Source organism: Malania oleifera, chromosome 3 (assembly GCF_029873635.1).
Source record: "Malania oleifera isolate guangnan ecotype guangnan chromosome 3, ASM2987363v1, whole genome shotgun sequence".
NCBI lineage: Eukaryota > Viridiplantae > Streptophyta > Magnoliopsida > Santalales > Ximeniaceae > Malania > Malania oleifera.
In genome coordinates this window covers 41,454,272-41,476,697 of record NC_080419.1, presented here as the reverse complement: position 1 = coordinate 41,476,697, position 22,426 = coordinate 41,454,272, and the positions used below count along the sequence as shown (strand labels likewise).

The window sequence follows — 22,426 nt, the reverse complement described above, 5'->3', positions numbered from 1 at the left end:
ATAACTCTTGAGTAGAGAATAATTAAAGGAGTGGACTCCATAATGTCCCTTAAATTAAATGCACTTCACTAATACAAAAAGGATATTGCATCTATAAATGGGACTCTAGAGGGTATTCTTAGGATGGTAAAGTATTTTATACTATAATTACGTTATCTATACTATATTTCAATCTTAACTTGAGCATCGAACAAGGCCTCCAAAGACCACCAGAATTTCCTAAACATTTTTTTTTCTTTTGGTTTCAAATGATTGTCACAAACTATGGATATGAATTGTTTTGTGCTAATCGGGAAAAAAAAAATTTGAGGACACCTAATTAGCCTCGCGAAATTAAGGAATGACTCAAACCAAGTTTTGATGAGGCTCAATAAAAAGAAGGGTGAGCAGCACCTCTGCTTCAAATCCTAAACAGCCACAATTGTGAATGCTGAAAAGTTGTTGATTCAAAGCCTGATTCACATTTTTTTTCTGCTTCAACAAATAACTAAATACCCAGCACATAATTTATCCTAATAAACTCATTTCGCTTTGATAATGGGAAAGATGGAAAGTTATCATAGAGTTTGCATTCTAACTTGAAAATGTTCAAGGAACTGACAACAAGTACTATATCTGATGATGGGAACAAATATCCAATAGTTCCTTGTAGTTGAAAATATATTTGATATTATTGTGGGATGTATGTTTGCATGAGAAATTCTTCGCCACAGGGTCACTTATTTAAAAATTTGGGAGGTCTAATCGTATTCATTGGAAAACTAGAAAAGTAAGGGGTGATTATGCATTGATCAAGCATTATGTAACACCTTTTCACTTTTTTTTTTTTGGTAAAAGAGGGCGGCACCTCCTAACTTATTTAGAAAACCCCTCACTTATGGCGGAGGAAAACCGTGGTGACAATTTTGAGACTTTGGGACAATAAAAGAAAAATTCCAAGATCCTAAAACTAACTTAACCAACAAAAACCAAACACCAGCAACCAAAAAAACTAAGAAACTAAACCACTATAAGTATAATAACACAAATCATCATAAGCGCAAAGAAGTAAAACCCAACAAATCCAATCGAATCATTCCTCTGACTTGCTGAGGAAGATCATCTTGGCAATTATATGATTGAGAAATACCAGATTCACCCTGTTTGGCAAAGAAATCTGCACTTTTATTCGCCTCCCTGTAAATATGTTCCACTTTCTTCACATATGCCATAAACATGGCAAGGGAAACTAGTCATCTTGGTTTGGGAAATATAATATATAAACACACTAGTTGCTTGATGAAATGCATTTGTTGAGCTGGGACTTTGTGGCAGTTTTAGTTGCTATCACCTTCCTAATTTTTAGCCATTAAGTGAAGGTATGTCTTTAATCCATCTAAGTTTAATTGTCTTACCTCTAATCAATACAAACACACACACATCTTGGAAGCGAAAACTTTGTCATGGCTAAGGAGAACATGGTAATGTACAACAATTTGGCAAGTGCTCACCAAAAGTTCTCTTAGAAGAATTACAAATTTGCTAATTACCTAGTGTGTGTTGTCATGCATAAATAGTGCCAACAAAGTGGCATTGGTCTAAATGTTCCTTACCTACTTTCATTTGGGAGTTAAATATCATGTTTAATTGGTAAAAATTTTATATAACTGCATACATGGGTTAATTGGCCATAATAGAACCCTTTGTGATAAAAATAGAGTACCCAAATCATATAAATTGGTTGACAGACATGTTATATGTATTAAGATGGGTGACCACATGTACCAATTTTAGATAATTACTATTGCATATGAAGTTTAACTAAAGAAACTAATTACCCAGTGATTACACAAGTGAGTGTAATCTATTTGCTACAATTTTACTATGGTGAGTTATAGCATGCCTTTGGATTTTATGATTTATTTGATTTGAGAATGTATGAAAATTTCACATACAATAATAAAAGCCAAAAGAGAGAGAGAGAGAGAGAGAGAGAGAGAGAGAGAGAGAGAGAGAGAGAGAGAGAGAGAGAGAGAGAGAGAGAGAGAGAATCAGCCAAAAGATCTTAGACTTAGCAAGTGCATTTCAAGGACGTATAATAGAGTTGAAAAATTAAATAAGATATGATCTATGCTCATGGATTGACATATGAGTACTACTCATAATTGATAGATGAGGCTTGCTTATGTGTGTGTGTGTGTGTGGTGCGTGTGCGTATATATATATATATATAAAGAGATGAGCTTTGCTCATAAATTAATAGATGATCCTTGTTCATGATTGCAAATGAGCCCTATTCATAAATGACAAATGAGTTTTTCTCATAAATTGACATATGTGTAATGTTTATAATTGACATACAAGCCCTACTTATAAATGAAAAATGAATCTTACTCATAAGTGACATATGAACTCGATCAAAATGGTACTCATAATCAACAAGTGATCAAAAAGAACGCTCTCAAACTTGAAAGTGCTTTTCGAGGTTTGGGAGTAGGGGTCTACTGATGGAGAATAAAATATAACAAGAAGATGAAGGGGCACCGTGATACATTTAACTCAAGGGTGATTATAGAATACTAATTAAAAACTTTTTTAACTCTTTAGTAAAGGAGAAATGAAGGAGTGGCCTCTTGTGACATCCTTCAAATTAAAGGCACTTGTATTGAGTGCAAAAAATGGCGTTCATTTATAAAAGGGGACTCCGTAGGGTACTCCGAGAGTGATAAGATATTTCATATTATAATTACATTACCTATACTTTGTCCCAATATAGACTTGAGTGTCGGAGAAGGTCTCAAGAGGCCACCAGGGTGCATTAAGCTTTCTTTTTTCCTTTTGGTTATAGATAATCATCCACACAGATTGAACTCCATTTTCAGTGTCAATAATATCCAAGTTTTTTGCTAAAACTAGCTTTGATTTCTTAAAATAAAAATTTCTAATAGTAGTAGAAAAAGATTCTCTTATTTTGGGTTGGTTTTTAAATCCCTGAAATGTTTGTATAATTATCTATTTATTTATTTATTAAGTAAGAGGATATAATAGTAAAATTGATAATATAGTCATTTTTTAATTAAATTTAAAAAGGAAAAAATCAAACAGAACATACAGCTGACTAGTTTAGATAATGACTTATGTTGTATGGCAACTAACTACATGACTGAAAAAGCTGTATGATTAGGGAGAGAAGTGAGTGAATGTACCGTGAGCAGGAAGCAGGGGTAGGGAATCAGATTTGAAAGTAGATGGGAACACATGCGATGCCGCATGAATCTTGACCAAAGTCACCCGGACTCCTGATTTTTGACCCATTCATGCATTTAACGTTCTCTCTCTCTCTCTCTCTCTCTCTCTCTCTCTCTTCCTGTATGTAATTAAATTTCAAGCATAAGCTACTGCCATGTGCAGCACCCAAGACAAGAATAAACTAAACACTTGCCCTCTCCTGCAAAACAAATGAACCACCCTTAGCATCCATTTGATTAATTAATTGTGATCCAACGGTGGGTTTACTTTGATTCTCATCTCTGATCCCTGTTGATCCTACCTACTTGAATTTTTTTTTTTTTCTTTTTTTAGGAAAAGCGGGGAGGAGGGTGTGTTTCTAATTTTGGGCCCAGAGTGTTATAGCCAGGCAGAATTTTCAAGACTCGACAAATGATGCAAACTGGGAGAAAAGTCGTGTGGTGTGGACCAGAATCGATGGGATGGGATTTTGATCGCTGGAGAGTTGGCTGCCAATCATGAAACACCTGCAATGTGCTATTAAAAGAGTTCACACAATCTGATGATGTGATCATTTGAAGCGTGAAGAATGAACATGGAACGGGACTCATTATATTGGCCGGTGAACTCGAGAAATGAACTCCAATGGCTCGATTATTAAGCCGCTCATCGAACCCTTAACAGTCCAGCTTTAAATTTGTGGGTGCACAGAAAGGAGGCCACAGATTCCCTCCTCTGCCTGATGCATATTTACCACCACGTGCACCACCACAACTTGAAAATGACAGAATGACAAATATACATACAAGGAGATAAACAAGCTAAAATTGTGCGACGCATGAAAACACCATTACTTTTTTTCCATTACATACATAGAATGTGTAGGGCACCAAAATTCTCAACAGACATTTTATTATATTCATGCGTGTCTATAGGGGCATACTAAAACCAAAGGGCTAAAAACTGTACTGTATATTTTCAATAATGTTCTGCTTTATACAAAAGGGAAAATTGTTCTGGGAGGGGGCTGGAGAAGTGGTCTTAAGAGCAGCTCTACCCAGCACAGTACATTGGCATGCTTCTGCAACTACAAAGAATGCTAGTCCTAAGTACCCATTAAAAAAGGAAATAGAAAAATGAAACAATATCACAGTGTGCCTCAAATGGGTAAGAAAACAAAAAAACTATCGCTGCCCCTCTGACTACCATGATGAGCCTAAACATTTTACAAACCTAATTCAAAGAATAATTTTACAGCAAGGGCAATGGATTTTACAAGGGGGGGAGCACAGGTAAAGAGAAGGATACATTTAAAATGAGGGAGGATTTACATTGTGGCAGTGACTGGAAGAGTAGAAATTTTAGTTTTATCTTGCAAAATGTGGGGCATGACTGAGGCGCTGGGAAAAAAAAAATAGTAAAAGAACTACAGCTTCATTCCTGTAAAAATTGGAAGGCTGGGTTCTCAAGAAGTTCTGTGGCAGGTCTTACAACTGAAAAATCCTTCTCCTCAATAGAACTGGAAATATCATCAACCGAGAAGGGAATGCTGCATTCACAGGGCATAATTAGTAGGGGCTTAGAAAACATGCGTCTAAGTTTGAAAAATAAATGTTCTCCTTTTTCATTTCTTTTCTTACCTCGAATTGTCATCTAATAAAAAGGAGTTGCTGACAGCATCGTTGGAATCCTCTGTCATTAGTATCCTCATGCTAGAAATCACCTGAACAACATAATAGCCAAACACCTCACTACAAATTAGAAAAGGAAATCATTGCTAATGGAGATGCAATAATTTTTATTAACTTACATCTGGTGATACACTTCGAGTATTGTAGTTGTCATCCCAGTATAGGGTACATATTCTATAAAGCTGCTGAACACTAAGGATCTGAAGAAAGAAAGCACCAAAGTGAGAGAGAGAGAGAGAGAGAGAGAGAAAGTTCTGCAATAAAGTTCAGCAATTGATAACAAAAAGCACCACACACTGACAAGATATACACAGAACTAAATAGCTCCAAGAAAAATGTGTGTGTGTGTGTGTGTGTGTGTGTGTGTGAGTGAGAGAGAGAGAGAGAGAGAGTGACTTACAGGGCATAAGTCATTTGTAATTTCATCATAGGAAATTCTGGACTTCTGGTGTATGACCTACAGATAAAATTGCAGAATAAACCAAGCTAAAGTGTCATAATGTCTTAAATTTATCTCCAATATGAAACCAAAGGTTTAACACCAAAGAATCACAAATAAAGAAAACTTATGGAAGAGAGACCTTGTGAATGAGTGTATGTAGTTATAGGCATGCATTTAAAAATAGACATGTGAGCAAAATTATACTGTGTACAGCCCCCTGACTTCCACCTTCCTATCATACCCTAATTAGAAAAGGAATTACAGTACATAAAACTGTGTACATACATACAAACATACAGGCACAAAGCGACCAAAGTCCTAATTGAGTATCCTAAGAAAACTTCAAAAAAAAATTTCGGCCGTCATAAAATAATATGCAACCAACCCAAGTGGTTACGACTATTTTCTGCATTTTATGTACCTTCTTGGCCAAGCATGCTTTATATTGCAATCTTTTAAATCTGTTCAAAGAGATCCTTAATTTACAGTTGACATCAATTTTTATTTCCTCTATTGTCGAGCTACATCAGAGGTGATTTTGAGTTCGTTTGGTACAAATTATTGATACTGTTAAGCATTGTTAGAAGTATTGAAAGTTAAAAGTTGTACTTGGTAATATTATAAAATAAGTATCAATTTGACCAACATTTTCACAAGAATTTTAAATAATATACACAACAATATATTGATACATTATAGTATAATATATTATCATACATGTAAAGTTGTGATAGTATAATACTATAATAGGGCAAAAGAAACTGACCTCCCTTAAGGTTTCAAAAAATTCCAAAACCTCCCTAAGGTTCTAATAATCTCAGAGACCTCCCCTAAAATTTTCCAAAAAGACACAAACCTCCTCTTGTATTTTGTAAAAAGACAAGTTGTTTGATAGTAAGTTTGTGTCTTTTTCGCAAACCTCAGAGGAGGCCTGTGGCATTTTTGAGACCTCAGGGGAGGTCCCGTATTTTTTCTAAACCTTAGGGAAGGAGAGTGTTTTGCTCATTATAATATCCTAAAAGACATTATATCATTTGAAAAATATAATAGCTTAAAACACAGTATAACAATACTATCTATTATAATATAACATAATATTATTATATTATTATGATATAATAATATTATAATATTATTATGATATAATAATATTATAATATTTTTCTACAGAAAAAGAAGAAATTAGATTAATAGATTAAGAATTTACATAGAGGAGAATAAGACATCTCCCTATAAAAATCTGGAACAAACCAGAAGGAATATATAAAAAATAGCAAAAAAAATTAAAAAGTAAACAAACAAAAACACAACTCCCAAAATCAAACCCTGAAATTATGCCAATCTCACCAAACATCAAACAAGTTCCATTGAAATACCCATACCCAAAAAACCAAAACAATGCCATGTAGTGAATATTTTCCCAAACCAGCAACCAATCCAACTTCTTCCCCAAAAAGATACGTGCATTATGTTTTCTGTAACCTCTTATTCTTTTTGCTGTAACCTCTGATCTGTCTTCATACACACAAGCATGGAAGTTCTTATGCAGCAGCATGTGTGGTTCACTTAATTAGCAAATACAAATATAGAGATTGGCAATCAGGTCCAATACTCAGTTTCAAGGTCCTACAGCTATCTGCATCACAGCTTTACACCACCAAAGTGGTCCCACTAGCAAAAAATACCATGATGGAACCTAATTCTGCAATTACAACACTCGAAGAGATTTCACAAGGAAAAATCACATTTTCTGATTTTCAAATTATGTTTATTTTCATTTCCCACCCTAGTAAATGCTATAGTTAGGCTGATTTTAAAACGAATAAAAACCAAGCATGTGCATTTGGAGTCAAAAACATAGTATGCATTTTCCATCATTTCGTTGATGTTGAGAACAAATTCATGAATGCAGTCACCATCTGCCACTGATCACATGAAATCCAAAACGGCTGCAGATTGCAAAAATATTATGTAAACAACACCTTTTCATTTAATACAAAAAAAAAGATCACTTTTTGCAGTACTTCTTTTCATTCCATTCCCATTTTAATTCCATTTCCATTCCGTTCTAGCAAATCAAACAGGAGACAACATTCCATTCCAGCAAGTCAAACAGGCCACAATTTCTTACAAAACTACATATGATCATGGTCAACAACTGATTGTACCCCGTTCTCATTCCTTAATGTGTCATTCCACTACCTAGTTTTTTCTTCCATTTCCACTCCAATTCTTTCCATTCCCTCACCATACTCCAATTCCAGAGGAATTACAAATATTCAATGCAAATAAAAGACATCATCACTGAGTGTAGAAAAAGCCCAAGTCACAACCATACTGTTCGCAAAATTCATCCAGTAATAAACTGCCATTGCATGCAAACTAACTATTGGACTCACTATTGAAAGTTCACCCATCTCCCAAGCTGCCTAGCCACTAGTTTCAATCAGGATCTGTATGAGAGAAACTAACTTCATCATTTTTCTTAAGAAATTTCATTTGCAACTCTGAGCAAAGGCTGCTCTTGAAAGACCTAGCATGGTTCAACCCTGATTGCATCACCCTTAGCCAAATATCAGTCTCACAAGACCCAGCCAAGTAATTCTGTCTCTCAGTACTTTGAAAAGATATCAGCCCACCACTATTATAGTTCCGAGTCCCAACACTAAGAAGACGGTTATGAATGTGAGTCTATTCACGATGCTGCAGACTGTCATCATCTTAAATATTTTTTTTTCCCTCAATTTGGATGCATGGTTTTAAATTTCCATGAAATTATCGGGTTTCCATTACCCTCGAAATCGAAATGGCAGCCGATTTCCATCTTGCATAATTTCTGTTGAAATCTCAACGAATCATCTAAAATTTATCAAAATCTCGAAATTTTAGCAAAACTTGTCGAAATTTTAACAATACAATCAAATTTCCTCAAATTCAAATGAGAGATTTAGAAGTGAAGTGAAATTTCTCTCTTAATTTATTTTATTTGTTTTTATTGAAACAAAAGATTATTACAAGTGCTTTTGAAATTATATGAAAAATAAACTTACAGCAACATTTTATTTAATCATTCATGTCTAAATTATCATTATTTGTATAATAAATAATATTTAAATGATTTATGAATTTCATTTGTATTAACTGAATATCTTTAATGTACATTATCTTACAAATATGTTTGATACACATACTATATTATAACATAATATAGATGTATTTAGCTTGTAATATATTAGTCCTTAGACATACATTATTATGTCTGTTAACCATTTCTAAAATTTCACAAAGAACTCCATGCTTTACTACTGATTTCTGTTATTTTTTTGAATCGAAATCGAAATTTCCGTCAAATTTCCGTACTTTTGAGGCTTTGAAATTTGAGTTGAAATCAAAATTTAAGACCTTGTTTGGATGCACCAGCCTGATGACCCTTCACCAGATAAGTTCCTACCATTGCTAGAGTCGACAATGTCTCAAAGGAAGTCGGACTGTCCCAGCTCCTAATTCAACTGCAGTGAATACTCACAAGAAGACTTGGGCACCACTTCCTTTGGCACTTAACCTGAACCATAAGGGGATATGAACTACCGATATACTGTTGGGCCTGTAATCCCACTGAATCACTATTTTTTCAGCACCAGACTGAACGTCATTGAGTTATTGTCCCTGCATACAACTTGGGCCCCTTACATTAGGATTATAACCAACTGAATACCCCAAGCTTAGTATTAGACCATCACTGATTTTTGAGTCATTGATTCATGGATAAAAAATAATGCCAAGAGTAGCTAGATATTGGGCCTGTCCACTTGCAGAAACAAAAGGCTGAGCTTTAAAAAAATAGTAACTACCTAATGTAAATTAGCTGGTCCTGTGCCCAAATTGTCAAGAAGATGACCCAAACATAAGGTACTATTCATAATATATAGCCCAAGCTCTCACACACCCATTCCATTGCACCTGGAGCCAAGTGAATCACCCTCTTACAAACCCAAGCCGCTCTGTAGTAGCAACCATTGCATCCCCACAACAAACCACTCCCACTCCAAACTTGCCACAATGGTGCCTATATTGTGCAGGTTGCTGGCTTTGACACCCTTTCCAACAATCAGCACTAACCGCAGATTGATTTGTGATTGATTCCTGATCTGCTCATTTCCTTCCACCCAACACCAATTTCAATATGCCAATGAAACCTCAGTAACTCTTTCCATTCAGAATCTGAGGGATAATAATGGGGAAAACCATCCCATTTTAGTGCAACCCCAGGCCCAGGAACTTTGACTTATCAATTGGATTTGGTCATCACTCGGGAGTCCTGCCAAACTTCCTGTTGCAATTGAAAAATACTTCAAACCTCCAATTTCATTAAAGCAGCATTTGCAAAAACCAATCTAGAAGCATATAAGGTAACCATAATCCACCAATTCCTATGTTGGCTTGTCTCAAACAGATAACCAAGCCCCCTTCCCAATCTTCTGCAATAACAGATTGAAGTCTTGCTTTCAAACTGTAAAAGACGTGAGAAGAGTAGAGAGATGGAGAGAGCAAGGGAAACCATCATTTGCCAACTAAATACTACAGATTCAGTGTGAACAATATAGATGACAGTGGGACTGGTGGGAGCCAGGGCATAAATATAAGTGTCAAGACAGTGGTGCAAAAAACATTCTAGAAGCAATACATGTCTGGATTTAAATTAAGAATTTTTCTTTAAATAAGATTTAGTTTCTAAAGGCCACTTGCGCACAACCAAAACAGCAAGATGATAGAGCAGAAAGTTTTAAAGATGTGCAACAGCAGCAATAAACTTGGGGAGAAAGGGAGATTAAGGACTGGATGTGGGAAGATGCATGAGGTAAGAAAAAAATCTTGGACAACCATACTCGAGACAGATTCCTCTCAATTTCCAAACAGGTCACACTTGAAACATGCACAAAATAAAGCTCAGCCACACGAAATTAGAAAGCAGTGAACTATAGGAGAATGCAGAGCAGATATTTTTTACTCTTCCATCAATAACCAATCAATGAAATTAAGAGGACAAAATTCTACTTCGGCCCAGTCCTACCCAGGCTACTATCAGCAAACATTCAAGCAACATAATTGTTAGCAAATGTTATAACATCAAACAAGACTCACAGGTACTTTGCAATTACAAATCTTTAAAATCAATCCGCTTACTAATCACTAATGTATAAATCTATAATATGAATTCCCAGTAGCATGGGAAATACATTACATTCTGTGTCACTCTATTTATGCAAATTACCAATGTGACTAACATAAATCAAGCATAACCAAATATCTGAACACTCAGAGAATGATAAGACCATATTAGAAAAGACAAACTTTTTATCTGTCACTAATGCAAATTATATGACTGGCTGGCACAATCAAGCACAAAAATAGCCAAGAACCCAGAGAATGATATGCCCATATTCAAAAATAAATTTTACGTATCTAAAAGGCAATTGTATGAATACTGAGCTCAACTTGGAAAAAAGAGAGACATACCAAGAATCCAACAGCTTGCCTTATGTGCTTGAGTTCATCCCAAGATGAGCCCGCATACTGCAATCATAGAAATCATCATGCAAACATCATAGTATCTCCCAAAGAACCCATAAAATATATAAATGATTAAAAATAGAATATAGGCAATTATAAAGAGCCATAGAATCAAGTCATACAGTGAAGATGTAGCCTTTTTATGCTAAAAGAGTACCTCTTCTTTTGCTTGGCAACACCATAGTTCTAATTCAGCTAACCCAGCCTTCACATATTCACCATTGCTGAAAGTGCAACACTCTCGACGAAGAAGAAGGCTGCAGCAACACAAGAATGTTGTTTTTATAAGTTAAATCTGACAGCATAATGTTGAACTATGCCAGCTATGACAGCAAGAAAGCAGTTTACCTATTGAAGAGCTGTACGTTGATATATGAGAAAATCTGGGTAAAGATCTTCTGGACGAGAATTGGAGGCACCTAGAAGACAATGAACCATCAATGTCACCACCAAACATCAAAAAGAAGAAAAAAAATATGATCACATTTTCAGTTTTGTTTACAGAAACAATTGCTTACAAAATTTTCCTTTAATGTACTGAGAAGCCCATTAAGGCTCTCAATGATGCCCTGCCAATGACTAGCCGGTGGACTATTGCCAAATGACCGCCCAGATGATCTCAAAACATTTCCTCTTGATGTTCTTGGGGCCTGAATTGTTAGGGAAACAACATCGATCATGATTGGATCAAGATATAGACATTACTATGTTTGAATATGATATGAAAGCATAGATAGCATAGACATTATAAATTTTCCATGAGTCAAACAGAAGAAAGTTTTGAGGCCTATGCAAAGATATCATCCAGACATGAGGCACAAACACCACGCCACAAAACAAACAGGAAACTTGCCCTGCATATTATGATCATGGACATGATAAATAAAAAATTGAACCAATTGAAAATATTGCATTTACAGGTGCTTTGCTCTTTCTTCCTTGTATTTTTCAACATCAATCCACATGGTAAAACTAAACTGACAATAAAGTACAACTGATATGCCATTTTTACAGGTACCAATGCAACCTTGCTGTGGAAGAAGATAGAAAAAAATGGAGAAAGGAATTGAGTTCAGACTTGGGAAGAAGTTCATGCAAGGCCATAAGATGCAACATTCACGAGTTATGATTTCACTTTAAAGGTAAATAATTTGTAAAACTTCAATTTCAATATTGACAATACATCAGGATAACATTAATAGTGTAGAAAAAAAAAAAAAAACTGGAAAAGTCAAATACATTTAAAAAATAATAACTCGCAAGATACCATCATCTAATTCCATCATTTAAATTATCCAACCATTAAAAAATGGGTGGGCAGGATACCTGGATACAAGAGGAAAGTTGTGATGACAAATCCTTCTTCAAATTGTCACGAATAATTCCATATATCTTCTCCACATATGCTGTGAGCTGCTGCTTAAAAAGCAATGCTGGATACTTGGCTTCAACCTGGCGCACTACATCAACTGGGCCAACTGAAAGGCTGGCAGAAGAAGGGGATGAACGGAAGCCCTAAGAACAAATCAAGAGATTACATGATACTTGTTAATCCTTAAAAAACATGCCAAAATTAGTTCTTACAGTCACATGACATTAGGAAAAAAGTGTTAAAGCCTCATTAGTTTTCAATCAATTTCCTAACAAAATGTCCAACTTTAATGAACAGTTATAATTACTTGGGTCATCCTCCCAAACAATGATGTTGGAGGGGGAGGTTTCCGATGTGGAGTTGAACCAGCAGCACCAGTAGCCTTTAAACTCCGTTGAAGCAAAAACAGCAAAGTAGATGCATTGGAAAGCCAATAAGCCATGTGATCATTGTTTTCCTGGTTCTGGATCCAAAAGGGAAGAAGAATACACGCATGTCAGAGTTCACTTTGCGAAACAGAAATTTGTGCTTAAAGTAGAACATAGAAAAAGAGTTATCCTACAGGGAATCCATGAAAGGCCAACTATTGAACTCACAAAGAGAACAGCCTCTGAACTTGTCCTTATCAACACTTTTTCGCATTCAACATCCAAGATAATGTCAAAAAGTAACACACATACTCCAAAAAGTGGGAAACAAATTGACTTAGCACCTGAAGTATTTATCAAATACAATGCTACAAAAAGAACCTCTAAAGCATAGAGCTCAAGCTAATCAGGGAAAGGAAGAAGAAGACAAATCCTAATTTGTTATGTCCTTTACCTTGCTTAGGAAAATCCTTTATCCTATTGATTAACACTACAAATATTTTTAAGGGGAATTTTTGGTCTACAAAAAATAGAATATTCAAATAGAAAAATTCTGTAATTTGAATATCCAGTTATTCATACAACCTGCAGATCGTTAACATAACAGCATCTATTGGTAGCTGTCTGACAAAATTGTTAATTATGAACAATTCTAAAATTCTCATATTTTCAAAAAAGATCGTAACAAGTTTACATGTAAAAGGACATGTAATTTCTGTTAATTATTACCTCTATTGCAGAACCAATCATTTGGATAAGACGATCAAATACACTAGTTCTTTCGGCCTCAAACGATTTCCAGTGGAGAAGACATTTGTAAACAGTAAATGCTGCAACTGGCTTTCCCTGACTGAACCCAAGATCTTGTACAACACATTTAATAAGAGCATCTACACTCTCCTGCACAACAGAAAAGACACCAACACTAGAATTAGTCCACTTAAACTTCACCATATATGCATGCATGCATGCATGAATGTATGTATGTATTTAGCGCACATACATGCTGTCTCTCAATATTGGATCTCCTCAGCTTGCTATCAGCCTCTGTGTCAAACTTTTTTGCTGGTGTTACACTCTGTGATTCCTGTGGAAAATAGCTTTCTCATGAAGTAGAAATAGAAAGGCACCAATTCAACAAAATATGTACATAACAGGGGCGACAAGTACAAATAAGAAAGGTTTATTTTCTTCACTCACATGATGCCCATTTTCAAGAGGCTGCAATAAAATGGAACAAAAGGGTCAGCAAATGCTCAAGTGCCTAAAATAAGAAAATGTCATTTTTGTGGGACGTTACCAGAGGTGTAGAAATTCCTAGATGTTCTGACATTTTCCTAACAGGAGAATTCAACAGTGCTTGTTGCCGTAGAATTTGATCCTCAGTTTCCATGTCAGAAAGCTTTTCTTCAAGTCTGCAGATAAAAAAAATAAGAATTGAATCAAAATTAAACAGCTAATCATGAATTAATTAGACAAACAAATAATCCAGACTCTATTTAATCTTTGCATACTGAATATTAATACTAGTTGCATCTATACACACGTGACACATTGCAAGTAGTAAATCAGTCACAGACAACCTTTGCATGGCAGTCTTCAACTGAATGATCTTTGTCTCTGCATCTAAAGCCTGCTTCAACCGTTCCTCACTGAGCTTGTTTGTCTCCTCAAATTTTTTCTCTGTTTCATCAATTTTCTTTTCAAGTGAACTTACCAAGGCCTACAGCATCACAGTCAGCAAGATTCCAATATATGCAAGTGCAAAAACAAACATATGCACATGTAAGCATTTCAAATGCATTAGGTCAAAAGACAAAGGCTTAACTAGTGCCAACAGAAACATACACCCTAGTTTGAGAAACCTTACCTTAAGCTTTTCATTTTCAGCAGTAAGCTTATTCACCATTTCATAATCAATAACTGGAACCTCCTGTATGACAGGGATCTGCTCAGCTGCTTCTTTCACAGCTTCATGTTCCTTCATAAGCAGCGTTTTAGTTTCTTGAAATTGAAGTTGCATCTCTTGCAAAGCAGACTGCAATTGTGCATTTTCCTGTGTTTTTGCTTCCTCAATGTCAGCCTGCAAACATTGAAGTAGACACCTTAACCAGAAGCAAACAGAACAGAAAACAGGGGAAAGAGGAGGAAAAAAAAGAAGAGAGGAGGTCCAGGGTGGAGGGTTTGTTGAACTTTCTAAGTAAAGATAAATATGTAAAATGAGAAAGTGCATCAATATAGAAAAACTGCTCTACGCAGCTACATGAATCCTTTTTCCCATTCAAATAGATTTAAGGCTATCCTTTCTATTTAGATTAAATAACTAACTGCTGCTTCTTCAATCCAGGTGTTAGCAGCAATCTGCCACACATGGTCTTACATTTTCAGGAAATTGTTGAAAATTTCGGTTTCCATTACCCTCGAAATCAAAATGGCAGTCAATTTCCATCTTACATATTGTCCATCAAAATTTCAACAAATCATCCAAAATTTATCGAAATATCAAAATTTTTGCAAAACTTGTCAAAATTTTAACTATAGAATGAAATTTCATTAGAATTCAAATGAGAGATTTGGTAGTGAAGTGAATTTTCTCTCTTAATATATTTATTTTTTTCATCGCAACAAAAGATTATTACAAGAGATTTTGAAATTATATGAAAAAATAAACTCACAATAACATTTTATTTAACCATTCATGTATAAATTATCATTATTTGTATAATAAACAATATTTAAATGATTTATAAATTTCACTTGTATTAACTGAATATGTTTAATGCAACTAATCTTACAAAAATGTTTGATACACATTATATTACAACTTCTCCGTCTCATACACAACATAGATGTATTTAACTTGATCAAAATCAAAATTTCCATACTTTCGAAGTTTCAGCATTTGAGTCAAAATCGAAATTTAAGACCTTGCTGCCACCTACCTTGTGGAGGCTTTGCAAAAAAGCTATTGGGTGCCAGGGTGAATTTGCAACTGAATTGTGGCACAGGGGTATGTATACAGCATAAGAGATTTTGAATAGCATTCTTATAATCAGCCATAGCTTTTGGTGCATAAGTAGGTGTGCAGTCATTAGTTCTAAAACCTGCACCAGGCTGGCCAATCTGACTGGGCTGGACTGGAACTGATCACTTTACTGGTCAAGTAGGTCAAGGCTATTGTCACAAACTGCAATTGTCGCAAATCAAGGCCAACCAACCAAACTAGGTAGCTTGGCCTAAGTTGGCCAGACCTGGTCAACCAGCTGGCCCTTAACAAAATGTTAGCGAGATGTGCTACCAACAAGATTTGTAACCAGAGATATGAACAGTGCACCCATTCGGTGGTTGTTCATGGGTGGAGCCACATAGCCTTCAGTGTGCACAAATGCCCCCACGATCTCAAAATCTTTGTTTCACATAGGGAGGGAATTTGCCCCCAATAAAATATCAAGAATGCCCCTCAAACCCCATACTCTTGCCACTTTACCAGGCAGTCAGGCTGCCACATTGTGAGTCCAAACAGGCAGACAACAGTCAGCACAGGCAGCCTGCAAGCTGCTGCACCTCACCACACACCATCTTTGCCTAACTGCAAGCTCAGCCTACTTTTACTTTTGTTTGCCTTGGGGCCAAAACACAATATTTAAAAAAGAAAAAATTTTAAATATATATATATATATATATATTAAAACTTGAGAAATAAAATACAGAGAGTCCAAAATATAATACCTAGGGCCAACACAGCTTGTGCACTGCGGCACAATCATGGGTGGATGGAAGCAGGAATTTACTGAGGAATGAGCAATTTTGAATAATTTTACAAAAAAAACATTCATCTATTCTCACATCATTTTATAATAATATATTTTTCTCCTATATAGTATAATGCTAGTAATTAAATTAAGAACTAAAAAATACAACATTGTTCTTATTACATTAGAACGATAGCTGAATACTGAATATGTTATATGTTATATATTATATTAGTTTATAAGTGTAAATAAATCCTATTAATGTGGGGATTACTCTTGTCAAACCTTCAGAGGAATTGGAGGGGAGCATTACTATAATTTCTTTTGTTTCTTTGGTTTTTTTTAGGAGGATCAATAATCCCACGCCCCTTGTAAATTCTTCTCTATCTTGTTAATGAATTTTTTTTCTATGAAAAAAATATCCTAGTATTTTTTCTATTCTATTTTAGCAAAGAAATATAGTATATATCAAGAGCATCTCTTAAGAATGATTTCCAAGCTTGGTTAATGGTAGAGAATAGTTGGAAACAAAAGGTTAGGTTCAAATTTCCTTTTTCAATTGAAAAAAAAAAAAAGCCACCTTTTTCAGAAATTGATTTTTTTTTTTTTTTTTTTTTTTGTAAAATGGGTGGGAAGCTAATAGCTAGAGTTACTTATTAAAGCATGTGGAAACTCATTTCGCTAGTATGTTCTCTTTTTCCTTGTATCAAATATAAAGTCAATAATGACTGTAGGGTTCAGTTTGGGAAGGACTTCTGGATTGGAGAATATATTTTTTCAATTGCTACCTTTCATCTTCTTTGTGTCTAGTGTGTAGCTAATTCTGGTCTTTTTTCCAGAAAATCCTTTTATAACTTCACCTAAACTTAAGAGAGTAATAACTTTCGTGGAACTAAACTTATGAGTCATACTATGGAACAATGGGAAAGGGTTATTAAACAAAGAATAAGAACAGAAACTAGGTTTTCTGAGAAAATCTTGGTTTATTCCTGGGACATCAAATGCTATTTACCTACTAAGAAGATTAATGGAAAAATTCATAGAAAAGAAGAGGGACTTGCATATGGTTTTTATTGACTTAGAGAAAACTTATAATAAAATACCTAGGGAAGTTGCATGGTGAGCTTCAGAAAAGAAGGGAGTATGCAGCAGAAAATTTTGGTTTATTCCTGGGAGATCGACAACAAATGCTATTTACCTTACTAAGAAGATTAATGGAAAAGTTCATAGAAAAGAAAAGCGACTTGCATATGGTTTGTATTGACTTAGAAAAAGCTTATAATAGAATACCTAGGGACATTGTATGGTGGGCTTTAGAAAAGGCGGGAGTATGCAGCCGATATACTAATGTCATTAAGGATGTATATGATAGAGTAATAACTAGAGTTAGGACGGCAGGAGGAGAGTCTAGAGAATTTCCAATCACAATAGGTGTACATCAAGGTTCTACTCTAATCCTTTATTTGCTTGATTTAGTAATTGATGAACTCACTAGGAATAACCAAAACGAGATTCCATAGTGTATGTTGTTTGCAGATAATATTGTTTTATTTGATAAAAGTAAGAGAGGGAGTAGAATATAAATTAGAACTTCAGAGAGCAGCTTTAGAGTCCAGAGGCTTTAGGATCAGTAAAAATAAGATACAATACATGAAATGTAATTTCAGCCATGTAGGAAGGAATATTAAAGACAATACTAAACTTGATAATCAAGATAAAAAAAATGTTCAAAAGCACTAATAAATTTTGATATATTGGATATATTATGCAAGCCAAAGAAGAAATTGAGGATGTAGCACATAGAGTTAAAGCTAGTTGAGTAAAATGGAGGAGAGTGTGAGCCTGTGAGGTGTGTTGTGTGATCATAGAGTGCCATTAAAATTAAAAAAAAGCTCTATAGAATTGCTAGAAGACCAACCATGTTGTATGGTTCAGAATATTGGGCAACTAAGAAACAACACATTCAAAAAGCAAACATGGCTGAAATGTGCATGCTAAGGTGGATTAATGATATAACATTAAAGGGTAGATAAAGGAGTGAACATAGTTGCAATAAGTTAGGAATAGCGCTAAAAGAATAACAGAGGAACGGCTTAGACGGGTTGAGCATTTGAAACATAGGCCAAGTAGTGCGCCTACGAGGAAGAGTGAGCTAGTCATTGTCAATGGTACTAGAAGAGGAAGGAGAAGACCTAAAATAACTTTGAGTGAGATAGTGAGGACGGATTTAATAAGCTCTTAAGTTAGTCAAAGAAAATGCCCTCAATCACATGAATTGGCAGAAAAGGATCATATAGCTAACCTCACATAGTGGTACTTAAGGCTTCTTATTATTTTTGTTGTTGTTAAACCCATCTTTCCATTCTTTTCCTCGTTAATCAACTGTGAATCACTAAATTCCTTCAAAGGTGAAGACTTTTGTGTGGATTGCATTCTTTATGGAGTTAAAACCAACAATCTGTAGCTTCACAGAGCATGTATGGCTCCCCACCACCCAAATCAATGAGTTAAAATAGTAAAATGACAATGCAAATTTAAAATATAATTAAAACTAAAATATCCATAGCATTTATAAAAAGCTGAACAAATCTTTAAAATAGCAAATCATTCAAAAAAACTATTTTTACCATTTCTCAATGGTCATTTACAACAGAATTTCTTTGGGAGCACTAAAAAGTGAGTTTATAATTATAATAATTAAATAAAATAACTATAATTAATTCCTATCTCTATTATAATATATTTTATTTATATTTGTTTTTATTTTATTATTTTAAAAAATGAACATGAAGTCAGTTTTTAATTCAGAAATATTAACCGAAGAGGTTGGTACTTAGTTTTTAGTTTTTGTTTCCAGTTTTCAGTTCCCATTTCTGGCTGTTATTTCCATAATTTATTACAGTTATACCAAACGGCCCCTTAAAACTAGGCTTTAATTTAGCATGATTTAACTTGTTTGCTAGTAGTGCGGATGAAAAAATGAATGCCAAGTATAATGAGAATTGACATGTAAAAAAATTACAAAAATATTTTTACCCTCAGGCGTTTCTCCAGCTGCAATCGCCAAGTCAGTTCTTCAACCTGCTTTTCCAACTTAGTTTTAGCGGCTTGAAGAGCACCAGTTTCCTTAGCAGTCTGCAAATAAAAAATAATAGTAAGAAAAATTCAGTAAGCTGAGCACTGGAAATAGATGTGACCAACTTAAACAGGAAAAGATGTCAACATTCACAATTTAGACAGAGAAAAGATATAAAAAAAATTAAGAAAAACATTTGCAACCACTCAATTTCACCATTCAGGCAAAAGCACTAGCATGGACACCAACTGTTACTTGTGCCATTCTGAGTAAATAAATATATAGTACTCAGAATGTTTTTATACATAGCTGAATATGAATAATTTTTAAAGATGACAGAAATATCAACCAATAAAATCCAGACCAGGACCAAAAAAAAACGACAGAAGCAACAAGGAGAGGGATTATCACCATTTTAAGCTTCCGTAGTTCTCTGCGAGCAACCTTTCCTCTCCAAGCACATTGAGTAGCAATTGCAGCTTTCTTTATTCTCATATAACGAAGTCGAGAAAAGTATTGTCGGCAATGGCTCTGTAATAAACAATAATTTACTTAGAACGCACAGTGTACACTTAAAATCCAAGCATGCAGCCACGGATCACACCACATTTGCCTCAGGTTGGCCACAACAAGAAGACAGAGCAAAAGCTGATGATTGGAATTCAAGCAAAGAATTTGTTTTGTACTCAATTGTGGAGTTTCTAGTTTCTATCATTAACTCCCTTATATCATCTTACCATTGTCGCACATGAGAACATCAAGGCAATTTTTTAGGAGTGTAGGAAAACTCTCCCATCAAAATTAGTATTCTATTTACAGTAAAATGACAAAAATAGATAGAATGGCTAAAAGCGTCTACGGCATTTGATTTTATTTTTATTGAACATGAAGAAAATAGTTTGTGCATCTAATTCAACATTAAGATTTTGAAAATGTGGAGACCATAAAAAATTACCAAACAGTGTAATCATAACATGTTTTATACCAGCTGTAAATGGATCCTCTCCCCCCCCCCCCCCGGGCAGCGCGCGCGCACACACACACACACACAGTTGGCAATTCAAGAAGCAGATTTTTAGTAAGAAGACTTCAGTGTTCACCTGGATCACAACTGCAGCTCTAGTCTGCTTCCTGAAGCAAAGCACACCACGGGCAACCATCCCACGCATACCTGTTTGAATAGAAACAGCTGAAAAGCACAGCCTTTCATAAGTTCTCCTAGCAAGAAACATGCGCACATCTTTCTGGACCCTCTGACATGCAGCTTCTCTCCTCATGTACTCATAATGATGGCGTGCTACTTCTCCTGCAGTTATCTCAGAAGTGAACATAACGAGAGGTTAAAATTTTTCTTTAATCCTTCACATAAAAGTCTCAAGAAATCTCACAATGACAGCAAAGCAGTAAATTAAACAAGGACACATTCACCATAAGTTAATACCTCTACACAAGGCTTGGATTTGTATGGCAGATAACCGCAACAAGATAAAGCTCTTACGACCCAAATATGAGCGAACTTTCCTTTGGATAATGCTTGCTGATCTTCCTAAAACCTCGCTTCTTCGAGCATCAAGCTCAGCCATTTGGCCTGCTCTGAGAAAAACTTTTGTTTTACCAATCTGCAACAGAGTTGAATCAAATAGATTGCTTCATTAAAACCTACCCCAGAGAATGTTCATGCGGATCATGCAATGGTCTGCAGTCTATGAAAAACAAGAACTGAATGGTAAATCAACCAGGACAGTGCAAAGAATGATGTGACAAACAATTCTGAGATAACAGTTTTATTTTTATCCATATCCACTACAAACATATACTCATGTGCATACGTGCATGCGCATTGTGTGCACCCTTTTCCACATGGCGCATGCACACACCCACACACAAGCACATGCACATGCACGCACACACAGAGATAGACACATATACAAAGATTGTGTGAAAATTACTTAACAACTAGTATGAAGGTTAAAAATGGTGCCCAGCATTAAATTTGCAAAAGTATGGAACCTACCTGATAGCCCTTGAGGTTCACCTTCTCCAGAAGCTTCTTGGAGGCAGTGATCTCATCACAGCTATCAACAAAATAGTTACAATTAGAGAAAGCTAATGCACTTCCAAATTTAAATGAAACAGAATCCTATAAGGGTGCAAACTCGATCACTCTTACCTCCCATCCAAAACATCAGGTGCAAGGATGCCAAAACGTCCAACAAATTCATCAAATGCTCGTCTAGTAGGAAATCCAGCACAGCTTATTCGGATTGCTTCCATAACACCCTGTAATGAAGACCATGACCACAATGCATGAAAATGCAGCACACAATACACAAGTAATTTCTCAAGCATGAAATAACAAAATGCCAAACTTACACCACAACGAAGTTGCTGAAGAACATCATTGTTCTCAAAAATTGCTGGCTTAAGAAAATTATTTGGCTTCACACAACGTATGTAGTGTGGTTCAGTGGCGCTCAGTGTTTCAAGCAAAGCTTGCAGTTGTTGCTGTAAAACGTACAAGATACAAGTTAAAATGTAAGTGTGAAAGATAAAATAGTTTGCATACACCAAACAAAATAGTTTGCATAAACCAAACGTGTTAGAATGTAAACTGACCTTAAAGCGGGAACCTATTGATGAAAACTTTGACGTTTTGGAAGACTCCTCAGGCAGAGGTGGGAACAAACCTGAGACAAACAAGCACTTGGAAGCACTCAAGAGAGCTTGATGCTCTGCAACAACATAATCTTTGTTCTTATCCAGGAAGAGCTCAGTTTGGTAAGTGACCTGAAATCAGAATTTTCTATATAATATATGGATCAAGCCGATGTTTAGTTTATGATGAACATACATGAACATGGGACAAAGGTACAGCAAAACACCATTGACAGAGATACGGAATTACAACAAATCCTAAAAATTTTGGACATGACACAGTGGAGATTGC

The 22,426-nt window shown here is 35.3% G+C and overlaps 1 protein-coding gene across 3 annotated transcripts in view; it reads right to left on the bottom strand.

Annotated features, from left to right (window-relative positions):
• Positions 1–4,089: 4,089 nt before the first annotated feature.
• The window catches only part of LOC131152032 (myosin-6-like), a 38,481-nt gene continuing 20,144 nt past the window's right edge, over positions 4,090–22,426 (bottom strand). For 2 of the 3 annotated variants that reach the window (XM_058103612.1, XM_058103611.1), the window contains 24 exons: positions 22,096–22,266; positions 21,853–21,984; positions 21,650–21,759; positions 21,494–21,554; positions 20,921–21,098; positions 20,580–20,785; positions 19,891–20,010; positions 19,440–19,538; positions 14,522–14,734; positions 14,235–14,374; positions 13,952–14,066; positions 13,852–13,872; positions 13,655–13,738; positions 13,381–13,551; positions 12,591–12,746; positions 12,238–12,426; positions 11,430–11,561; positions 11,260–11,330; positions 11,069–11,168; positions 10,858–10,914; positions 5,299–5,355; positions 5,018–5,098; positions 4,848–4,930; positions 4,090–4,756 (listed from right to left, as the gene is read on the bottom strand). In XM_058103612.1, coding sequence (XP_057959595.1) covers positions 4,642–4,756; positions 4,848–4,930; positions 5,018–5,098; positions 5,299–5,355; positions 10,858–10,914; positions 11,069–11,168; positions 11,260–11,330; positions 11,430–11,561; positions 12,238–12,426; positions 12,591–12,746; positions 13,381–13,551; positions 13,655–13,738; positions 13,852–13,872; positions 13,952–14,066; positions 14,235–14,374; positions 14,522–14,734; positions 19,440–19,538; positions 19,891–20,010; positions 20,580–20,785; positions 20,921–21,098; positions 21,494–21,554; positions 21,650–21,759; positions 21,853–21,984; positions 22,096–22,266 — 2,862 coding nt within the window. In that variant the 3' untranslated portion in view covers positions 4,090–4,641. Of the gene's footprint in view, positions 4,757–4,847; positions 4,931–5,017; positions 5,099–5,298; positions 5,356–10,857; positions 10,915–11,068; positions 11,169–11,259; positions 11,331–11,429; positions 11,562–12,237; positions 12,427–12,590; positions 12,747–13,380; positions 13,552–13,654; positions 13,739–13,851; positions 13,873–13,951; positions 14,067–14,234; positions 14,375–14,521; positions 14,735–19,439; positions 19,539–19,890; positions 20,011–20,579; positions 20,786–20,920; positions 21,099–21,493; positions 21,555–21,649; positions 21,760–21,852; positions 22,267–22,426 lie in introns of all 3 variants that reach the window. The other variant, XM_058103610.1, reaches the window with a different exon arrangement.